This window comes from Phalaenopsis equestris, unplaced genomic scaffold (genome assembly GCF_001263595.1).
Source record: "Phalaenopsis equestris unplaced genomic scaffold, ASM126359v1 Scaffold000002, whole genome shotgun sequence".
Classification (NCBI taxonomy): domain Eukaryota; kingdom Viridiplantae; phylum Streptophyta; class Magnoliopsida; order Asparagales; family Orchidaceae; genus Phalaenopsis; species Phalaenopsis equestris.
In genome coordinates this window covers 31528102-31539052 of record NW_018164444.1, presented here as the reverse complement: position 1 = coordinate 31539052, position 10951 = coordinate 31528102, and the positions used below count along the sequence as shown (strand labels likewise).

The following is a 10951-nucleotide window of genomic DNA, read 5'->3' as shown; positions in this document are numbered from 1 at the left end:
TTGACACCTTTTTTATAATAGTGGTTTTTACATACATATGAATTTGCATACTTAACATCTAAATTTTACATTTTATATTTGTACCACTCCAATCTTTCATATCTAAAAAAGAATAGCACCATTTTTAACTTTAAAGAAGTGAAATACACGTTTTCTTGCATAGGCAAGGTGGTGTGCATGTAAAAATTGAAGTTTTGGTTTTAGATATGTAAATACATAGGAAAATGTAATTCTTCCTTTATATTATATTAATACAATTATTCACTTGTTTAGTAAATGACTCTTCCTTTATATTATATTAATACAATTATTCACTTTAGTAAATGATGAGTGATGTTTACTTTAACGTGCATTGATTTCTCAGATGGGTGGCAAATCATTACAAGTGGATTGTTTGGAAGCTTGCATGCCTAGAAAGGAGCTATCCAAATAAAGCCATTGGAAAGCTTTTGACAGTTTGTAATGTGCTCGAGGAATTGAAATACAGGCAAAAGACATAGAACTTGATCTTTTATATCTTGCCACCTTTAGGGTTGTAAATGAGCCGAGCTTGAGCGAGCTCAATGCTTATATGTGTTCGGTTGTTTGAATTTTTTTTTTTTGGTTTAAAATAGGCTCTTGTTCTAAATGGCTCATGAATAACATCTTTTTGTTTGGCTCAATTCATATTCATTTGTTTGTTTCAACTTGAAATTGGTTCGAATGATTTAATAAATAACAAAATTTAACTCTTTTTAAATATAACTTAACCAATCAATGTAAAATCTTATAATAATATTATTTATTTAAACATTTAATTAATTCAAGCCAAAATGAGTTGAATATGATTGATTAAAAGTTAATCATGTTCGGTTTGTAAATCAAGCAAAAAAAAATTGTTTGTGCTCAGTTCACTTGATTAATGAACGAATCTGAAATGAGTTGCTTAGCGAGCCGAACCCCAATTGTTCGTGAACTATGAGCTTTTTTGACAGTCCTAGTAAAGTTTGAGACTTGATATGTGATATTAATTCTGAGCTTATTTTGTCTGTCAGATATGAAAGAGAAGTCAATTATGGACACAAATCGACAATTAAGAAGATACTTGATGGTGATGTGTCACCTTCATCGATGATGATTCTCTGTGTTTCGGCAATCCATTCTTATTTGGGTTCAAGGAATGATGAAGTGTTTGTTTCATTTGATTTACATGGCAATCATAGGAATCCTATTGGTATTGGCAGTAATCATTTATTTAAACATTTAATTAATTCAAGCCAAAATGAATTGAATATGATTGATTAAAAGTTAATCATGTTTGGTTTGCAAATCAAGCAAAAAAAATTATTTGTGTTCATTTCACTTGATTAATGAACGAATCTGAAATGAGTTGCTTAGCGAGCCGAACCCCAATTGTTCGTGAACTATGAGCTTTTTTGACAGTCCTAGTAAAGTTTGAGACTTGATATGTGATATTAATTCTGAGCTTATTTTGTCTGTCAGATATGAAAGAGAAGTCAATTATGGACACAAATCGACAATTAAGAAGATACTTGATGGTGATGTGTCACCTTCATCGATGATGATTCTCTGTGTTTCGGCAATCCATTCTTATTCGGGTTCAAGGAATGATGAAGTGCTTGTTTCATTTGATTTACATGGCAATCAAAGGAATCCTATTGGTATTGGCAGTAATCATGCCGCGAAGATAGAACTAACTGATGGGTGGTATATCCTCATGTTTTGATGGATATGGAGAAAAGTGTTAAAATAGTCCCCAAAGCTTTCTAAGAGGTCATTTTGGTCCTCGAGTTAATAAAAGTGTCAATTTAGTCCACATTTTCTTAATGATGGCTAAAATAGTCTCTATGGATGACTATTTCGGTACATATTAAAAGAATATGGGGTTTAATTTTGTATTTTTCTGACTCTTGAACTAAATGGACTCCATATAAATAGTCAAGTGACTATTTTGGCAATTTACTCTATGGATATGTTAAATTCTTGGGTTTGATATTTTTCTTCGCATTTGGCAGGTACTCGCTTGATGCCACCTTAGATGGACATCTATCGAAACAACTGCTTGCTGGAAAGTTGTTTGTAGGCCAAAAACTTAGAGTATGATCAGCCTTTCTCTCCCTCTCTACCTTGTTCTTGAATCATTTTGCTACTTTAGAATCTTGGTTATTGAGAAAAATGTCAATATGGTCTCCTGACTCTTTTTAGACGTTCGTTTTAGTCCCATAATTGATACATGTGTCAAATTAGTCTCCAAAATTTTTAATGGGGGCTAAAATTAATGAGGACTCTGGGACAAAAATAACCCTATGTAAACCCAAAATTTTTAATGGGGGCTAAAATTAATGAGGACAAAAATAACCCTATGTAAAAAGTCAGGGGACTATTTTGACACTTCACTTATTGCTCATTCATACTGCCTCTTTATTTTAATTTTAGGTTTGTGGAGCTGCTTTTTGTGGTTGGGTTGAACCTATTTCACCACTTGAGGTCCAGATCTCTTATTAATATAATTTATAAATAAAAATGGATCTTGAGGCCTAGCATGATGATTCCTCTTGTTTCCAGGCATCAAACTCGGTCAGTTTAGTCCTGCATATTAATGGAACGTACCGAGCACATTGGGCTGACTCATTAGGATTCAGTACTGGCTTTCATCTCTTATGCTTTTTAGTAGTATCTTTCAGCATTATTTGGCAAGAAATGTGTCAACATGGTCCCATAACTCTTTATATGGGCCATTTTAGCGCCAAAGTTTACAAAAATGTTAATTGTCTCTAGAGTCTTTTAATATGAGTTGAAATAGTTCTTAGTAAGTACTATTTAAGCCTATATTAAAAGAGTCTAGGGGTTAATTTAGCACTTTTATAAACTTTGGGATTAAAATGTTCCCATATAAGTAGTCAGGGGACTATTCTGGCGCTTTACTCATTATTTGCTATATAGGTTCCTTCATATCTTTTGCTATCCCTTATACATAAAATGTGCTTTCAGGTAGAGGCATTGGAGCTCCTTTGGCTTTTAGGTGCATCAAAAATGGCGGGGGTAAAATTCCTAAGACATTAGTTGGTGTTACTCGACTCTATCCCGTCTTGTACAAGGAGAGGTAAACTAATGATTGCTTTTTCTGGTGATTTTTAAATAAACTGACTAATTTCTATATAAAAAGTAATTTATTGATCAGATTACAGGGTGGTGGTTCTATTGTGAGGTCAGAAAGTCTGGAAAAGAAAATACTTGAGCTTAACAATAGGAGGTAATTTGCTTCTGGGCTTGACTTTCTGTAAGACATCTTGTTTTAGAAAATTTGAAGGGAAATTTGCATGCTCAGCACACAGTTCTTAAGTATTTACATATTGCATACCTAAAATTTCATATTCACATACATAGCATTTTGCTGTTTTATATTGCATACCTAAAATTTCATATTCACATACATAACATTTTGTTGTTTTAAACTATGCATGGAAAGGCGTATTTCACTTTTAAAATGTGATAATAGTGCTATTTTAAATGTACTATTACAGATTTGAGTGCTGTGTGTGTAAATATGAAAGCTTTGGAGTGAGATATGTAAATACGTAAGAATTGTGTGCTATATATGCAAACACACCAAATTTGAAGCCGGGATATGACTGACGCTGATAAAGTTGATGATGAGTTTGTATTATATATTGGACCCGATATATTTTTTTTATTTATTCCCGATATATTATTTTTATTTATATGTTCTTGTTTTTCTGTTCGTCATAATGGCACTTCCTTGAATTTATTTCCTTGTTAATTGAAATAGATATTTATGCTTTCAGTTCATATCTATATTAACTTAGATAACTAGTTTCGCTGAGATTGTTGTGATGCCAAATTTTAGTACTATCCAGAAGCTTACGTGCATTCCAACTTTTATTCCGACATCTGTTTGTTCACTATATGAATTATGGAAGATTGCCTATTTCTTCTTCTTGCAACTGAAAATCACATGCGGCATAGGATTTGTTGGTCTTTGTGGTATGTAAAATAGTCACATTTCCATATAGGGGCATTTGCATACATAGCGCCTAGTTCCTATGTATTTACAAATTTAACACCTAGTTTTCTCTTTTTATACCTTTCATATAAAATAAAAAATACCACCATTTTAACTTTGAAAATGTGAAATACACCTTTTCATGCATCGGCAGTTGAGATATATGTAAAAATTGAAATGCAGGTGTTAGATATGTAAATACATAGGTATTAAGTGGTATGTATGTAAATTTTACTTCCATAATATAAGGCGCTAGAGCATGAAATGATTATTATTTCTAAAAGAATACCTCGAGGTTGTTGAAATTGTGATTGCCAATGGGATGGGGGAATATTCACAATTTTTTTGGGTTCACTATGCACATTTCAGCCATGGATGCATATTTAATCATGTCGATGATATGGGACTGATGGATCTTTGTCTACAAAGCCTTTATTGTATCTTCTCCTTCAGTTTGGGTTTTTGGAGTTGTTTGTTGTGCAAATCGTTCTTATATTAAATGGTATCGTAGCAGCTTATGCTTTTGCCGATGTTCCCAAGAGGGAGAGAATGATAGAGAAGATATTATAATAGGGATTTCTGTGTCATGGGTTGGATGGATTCACCATACACATAGGTTTGGTTTTGGTCGGACCTTTAGCCATGAAACATTGGTTGCGCCTTCTCCAACACTAAGATTTTGGAGTAGTTATGTAAAGGTATCCTATGTTGAAGTGTTGGCTGTTGCTCATTTATAAGAATTAAAATCTGCTAGAAAGCTCTATTTTTAATTAAGAAATAAATAAAAAGAGTAATTAATTGTGAGCTGCAAAAATTCAGGCCTTTGCTTCTCTTGAAATGAATGAGAGTTTTAAGTGTGCTTCAGGCCAAGCTTTTAGAAAATTTTTAAGTGTGCTTCAGATTGGATAGAAGATAAGCTACTATCCAGATATTTCATCCTCATTTTGTGAGGATTTTACATCTGAGATGCAAGGCCCCATAAACACAAGCTTCTATGGTTAAATTTCCCTCATGGTAGTTGGCGAGAGAACAATTTTGATTAAAACTGGTCATTAAGGTGTTGATTGCTCAGCATATTAGTCGCAATAACTTAAAGTTTTAGATTGTAAAAATTTATTATCGTGGTCTTTAGAGCAGATGATGGGGGAATGGTGACAAATCAATCACAATCTTATGGTTTCATCATTCTGGGTTGTTATGTTCCATCATCTATTAATTTATAGGAGATAGTCGACCCAACTTGACATAATTATTCTTGTCAGCAATCATGACTTGCTTTGTCCAAGAAAACCTTCTAGATTTGTGGTTAATGTTTATTTAAGTGCACTTATTTAAATTAACACTGGCTTACATAAGACCTTACACAATATGAAATATACCTTATGATTCTTTGCTCAAATAAGTAAAGCCATCGTGGAATATACACATTGTGACTTTAATATAATGGAGCATGGGCAAACTACATAGTCTGAGAGTTCTGGTCGTAATTGCTTCATTTGTAGAACCAATTAGCCAAACTACGTAGACATAAGACTTGAGCCACGTCCTTATTACAATAGATTGTTTTGAGTATGAATATAATAGTATATTTGAAATGTCATTCATTTTTTGGGGGCTTGAGTTAACTTTACCTTTGTTATTCTCGATAAACGATCATCGATGGTGGTTGCATAAATTTTGATTTTAAGTATTAGTGATAGTCTTTTATTTGTTATTGATGACTTAGATTTTGAAAATGGAACCATGATTAGAGTGTAATTGAACAATGTTTGAAATGTTTTCTTTTGTTATTTACTTAATTTACTATTTAAATACATTGATAACATCGGTTCTGTTGACTACTCGTGAAGATCAGATTGGCGAAGTGGGGAGTCAGCCTTTTCAAACACGTCTGTGCTTGTGAGGAGTATCATACTGATCAAGGAGTGATTTACAATTATGTACTATAGACAAGGTAAACCGCTCGTGGGTGTGCATCTTTGAATGATGTTGAAATTGATTTTTTTAGGGAAATTTTTGCAAAATTTTGATGATTTGCATGCTTAACGGAACAGAAACAAAATTGAGTTAATTTCATTTTTAACCATTTTAGCATTCTCGGATGTAGTTTTGTGTGTTCTACAAGTTGTTCTCAGCTCATGTAGGTGTTTAGAGTTTAATTTAAGCTAGCCCGTGCAGTATTGTTAGATCTTATGATTGTGGGTTTAGTGCATTAGTTGAAGTATATGCGGGTGTCTAGAGTTTATTTTATGCTAGCTCGCACAACTTCTTTTATCTCACAATGAAGTATTAAACATATTGATTGGATCACACATTTGCGTGATTAGAACTTATGTTATGCTTGGTCATGCAACAGTTTCAAATCTCACAATTGAGCATTTGTCATGTTGGTCGGAGCATATGCATGTATCTCAGTGCTCTTATACAATTCAGATGAATGAATTTTGGTGGTTTGTAAGGTTCATTTTCACCTATATCAGAGCATTGTGAGTGTTATCAAATGATGCGTTCGTAGATCTCGAAAATATTCAATTCAATCATTATAAATTTTTTTGGTTGCTTGCACAAATTTTTTACGCAAGATATCTGGGTTGATAAACGTCTCACAAAATGTGTGAAAGACTTGAAATTATCTATATTTGATTAATTATATGAATAATTCATTGTTAAAATGCATACAATCTTTCATTTAATTTTAAAAGGTTCGTGTTCCGTATGCTAGTGGCCCTCTTTGGGCATTTTTCAAAGTTTTTGTCTAGGGCGATGCCTTTGTTGTCATTTGTTGCCCTCGACACATTGATTATGTCTCCAAGTGGAGCATTTATGGAGGTCAAATGACATTAATAAACTACAATCGAAGTTGAAGCAATGCAGCAATCCTCAGACCTCATTTGGCAGATGAAACTAGTAGGATTCCCCTTCTCATGTACCTCTTCAATTTGGATATTTAAAACATGGTAATGATAAAGAAATGATTATTTTTGGCACATTTGTTTTTCATGAGACAGCCATATGCTCCTTCTATGCTTTTTATCTTTGGAAGATTTGCTTACATACCACTCAAATCCTAAGTTTACGTATTTTAAGCCTAAGCTTTAATTTTTACATACATGCTACCTTACGTATGCATGAAATGGTGCATTTCACCTTTTAAAAGTTAAAATGACAGTAATTTTGATGTGATATGAATTATTTGGGTGGTATAAATGTAAAAAAGTAAAGTTGGTTTGAGATATGCAAATATATTGGAATTCATCAGTATGCATGTAAATGTGTCCCTTTATCTTTTCACTACTTGATAAATTCATTTGGTTATAGGCGAAGTGATATTGTTGAAGATATTATATCTGAGGTGGATGATGCTTTATTAAATCTTAATGAAAGCGAAGAGGGAGCAAAACTTCTTAGGATTCTTGAAACTTCTGCTGAGCCTGAAGTCCTAATGGCAGGAATGAGTTTGGAGCAACTTAATTCCTTCTCAAATTATCAGGCAAAACAGGAGGTAAGCTTTATTTATTCTACTTAACTAAGTTCAGCAGAAATGTGAGTCGACAAAAATGCAGTTTTTATTTAGGAGCATTTATAGACATACCACCCAATTCCTATGTATTTACATATCTAGCACCTAAACTTTACTTTTTTACAATTTTACCCCTCAAATCTTTTATATCACATAAAAAATACCACCTTTTAACTTTTAAAAAGCGAAATACACCTTTTCATGCATAGGTATGGTGGGATCCATGTAAAAATTGATGTTAGATAAATAAATACATTGGAATTAAGTGGCATGTATGTAAATCTTCCTTTTATTTAATCTTCAGGCATTGAGGCAAGCCAATTTGTATAAGAAGATTGAGAAAGCTTTGGAAGAAGCCGGTCTTGGTTCGAGAGATGTTTCTCCTTTTATGAGGGTGAGAGCTAGCGGCTTGACTAGTATCGATTCATGTAGGAAGGGAAGGCCATGGGAAGGCTTGATAACAATCTGGAATCCTACTGAGAGGCAGGTAAGCTTAGGTTCTTTTTGCTCTTTTAATTGAATCTAACATACCTATAAAAATATTACATACATACCAACTAATTTTTATGTATTTACATATCAAATGTATAAACCTTGCTTTTTACATTTATACCAATCAAATGTTTTATATAACATAAAAAATATCATTTTTTTATATTTGAAATGTAAAACAAACATTTTCATGCACAATAAAGGTAGCTTTTCAAGCATAGTTAAGGTGGCATTTATATGTAAAAATTGAATTTTATGTGTTAGATATGTAAATACAGTATTGAGTGGTATGTATGTGAATCTGCCTAAACGAAAAATGCTAGAAATACTTTATGTTGGTTAAATGGCATATTTGGTGGGCTCTATCTTACATTCAAGTTTTGGACTGGATAGGTCATAGGTGCCTTTGAGTTTCACTAAGATTTACTTTCTGACTCGCTGGTCTTGAAGTTATACACATGCCTATCTTCTTCACGCTAATAGGAACACCGAAAGGCACGAACATATGCGCTTGTGGGTTCATGTTCTTGCTCATGCTCGCTTGCACAATACACAACATGCAAACCTCAACCCTATTTGTAGATGGGATTCTGTGGGGCATTACCTAAGGCTTATTTTTAATCACTTTTATTTATTGTTTATTATTTTCTTTTTCCCTTTTATTTTAAAAACATATTTTTTTAGTGCATTTTTTCTGCATTTATTTATTTTTTTGTTTTAAAAAATAAATTAAATTATTTATAAAAATACTCAAGAGCACCAAAAATTTGTTTTGTTTGTTTTTAAAAACTATTAATCATGTTATAACATGGCAAATATGTTTTTATTTGAAGTGAAAACACAAACAAAGCAAAATAAAAATAAACGATAAAATCCAAAACTAAAATTATCCCAAATCGCTCCTAAATATTGGTAGATGAGGGAAGTTAACGCATTGGCAAAATTGTTCTCTTGCATAGTAATATGTCTCCTACATTCCTTACATAGTGTTTATCCTCTTGAAGACGATACAGAAGGTTTTTCTTGGTTGTTGAACAGAAGCTTGATCTTGTGGAAGGCCAAATATACTCTGTTTCATGGCTCACACCATTTTGCGGCAGCACTGATTTCTTATACTTACAAAGTAGGGGACCGTCTTCAGAATGGATTCGGTTACCAGCCACAGAACACAAGAAATATGAGTAAGCTACTCTAGCATTGCTCCCTAAAGGCTTTTTTGGGATCAATTTATTTTTTGTTTTTATTTTTTTATTCTCCTTTGTTTTTAGGATACATGATTGTTTAGTGTATTTTTTACATGGTTTTGAAAGCACTAAAAATAACTTTTAGGTGTTTTGAGTGTTTTTAAAAACAACCATATTTTAGTCAAATAGCTACACATTCTGTTTCAAATCAAAATATATACAAAAATAAAAATAAAATAAAATACAAAAGTGATCTCAAATGGCTTCTAATTGTCTCAAATGATTTAACTCCATAGTGTGTATTTGTGGCAGTTCTTTTTTTATCCCTCGGAAATCAGTGTTGCTATCAAATTTGGGTGAGGTGCCCCTAGCCAGGTGGGTGCCTAGTAGGTTGCTTATTTAATCTCATTAAACTTTTTTATGTAAATTTACATACATACCCCACAATTCTTATGTATTCATATATCTAACACCCAAAGCTTGTTATCTACGCTTATACCACCTTAGTGCCATAAATCTATGCATGAAAAGGTATATTTTACTTTTAAAAAAAGATAACAATACTGGTGTTTTTGATGTGATAAGGATTTGAGTGGTATACATGTAAATATGAATGTTTAGCCATTAGTTATGCAAATACATATAAATTGTGTGATATGTATGTAAAAGCTCGTTCTTTGTTTTCTGTAGTTCTTGATGTTGCTGTTGTTTTTTTCAGTGAATTTGATATATCAGCCGTTGTTGTGTATGTGGGGGAAGCCTATTTTACTGCTCGTCAGAGAAAACAGTGGATTTTTGTGACGGATGGATCTGGATGGATCAATGAAGATGAACATGATGGTCTCCTAGCTATTAGTTTTTGCTCACCCATTTCTGGCAGTGATTCACTTGAACAGATCAACCAATGTCTTTCAGGAAGCACTGTATGTAAATCTATCTACGAGAGGAAAATAAGTTTTCCAATTATTTTTTCTATAAATGTTCCAGTATAATTGAGGATTTCTAGTAGTTTTTCATATTTTGTACAACAAATTATCGAAATATTGAAGTTATAGTAACTTAAAATATGGGGGTAGAAAGATGACCTGACATGCCAATCTGACTTGAATTTGACTAAAAAAATATGGGATTGGGTTGATCAGAATAATTTTTTGGGTTAGTTTCGGATTGGGATCTTAACCCGTTTAAATTTTTGGTCTGGTTTGGATTGACCTGCCAAACTAAAATTGACTCAAAACTAAACCGTTAATCTGAAACAGACTAGAAATTAACCTGCAAACCCCGGAGTTTACTTGAGATTAACTCGGAAGCAACCCAAATTTGACATGAATAGTTATTATGTTTTATGTTAAATGGGTTATGCGTTTCAATTTTGGGTTAGCGGATTGAAGATGGGTTAGGGATGGGTTGGACTTTATGATATTTTTAATATTCGGGTCAGGTTCTGCTCAAGTAGAGTCAATTTTTGGTTCAAAGTTGCTCCAAACAGCTTAGTTTCTACAAAAATATGTGGTATAATTTAATGTTTCTCTCAACAGGTTGGCTTCTATAATCTTATCAAGCGACCAAGGGACCGAAATAATCATTTATGGGTAGCTGAGGCAACGGAGAATTCTATATATTCCATTAGCCACAATATACCTTGTGGTTCGCATCTCAAAGGATCTGCAGATTTGGCGTTGAAATGGGCAAATACTTCTCCTTTGGTGAGAAAATAACTACAGAAAACTA

At 32.8% G+C, this 10951-nt stretch overlaps 1 protein-coding gene across 1 annotated transcript; it reads left to right on the top strand.

The window, feature by feature from the left end:
• Nucleotides 1-364: 364 nt before the first annotated feature.
• LOC110039460 (protein BREAST CANCER SUSCEPTIBILITY 2 homolog B-like) lies at nucleotides 365-10926 on the top strand (the record flags this gene model as incomplete). Its single annotated transcript, XM_020744525.1, is given in 15 exon segments — nucleotides 365-487; nucleotides 1035-1255; nucleotides 1423-1432; nucleotides 1483-1707; nucleotides 2016-2097; nucleotides 2437-2487; nucleotides 2566-2641; nucleotides 2992-3103; nucleotides 3182-3253; nucleotides 7343-7526; nucleotides 7849-8031; nucleotides 9075-9217; nucleotides 9533-9595; nucleotides 9939-10143; nucleotides 10759-10926. Coding segments are annotated over 15 exon segments (1918 nt in total), but the record flags the coding sequence as incomplete, so codon positions are not given.
• Nucleotides 10927-10951: the final 25 nt, after the last annotated feature.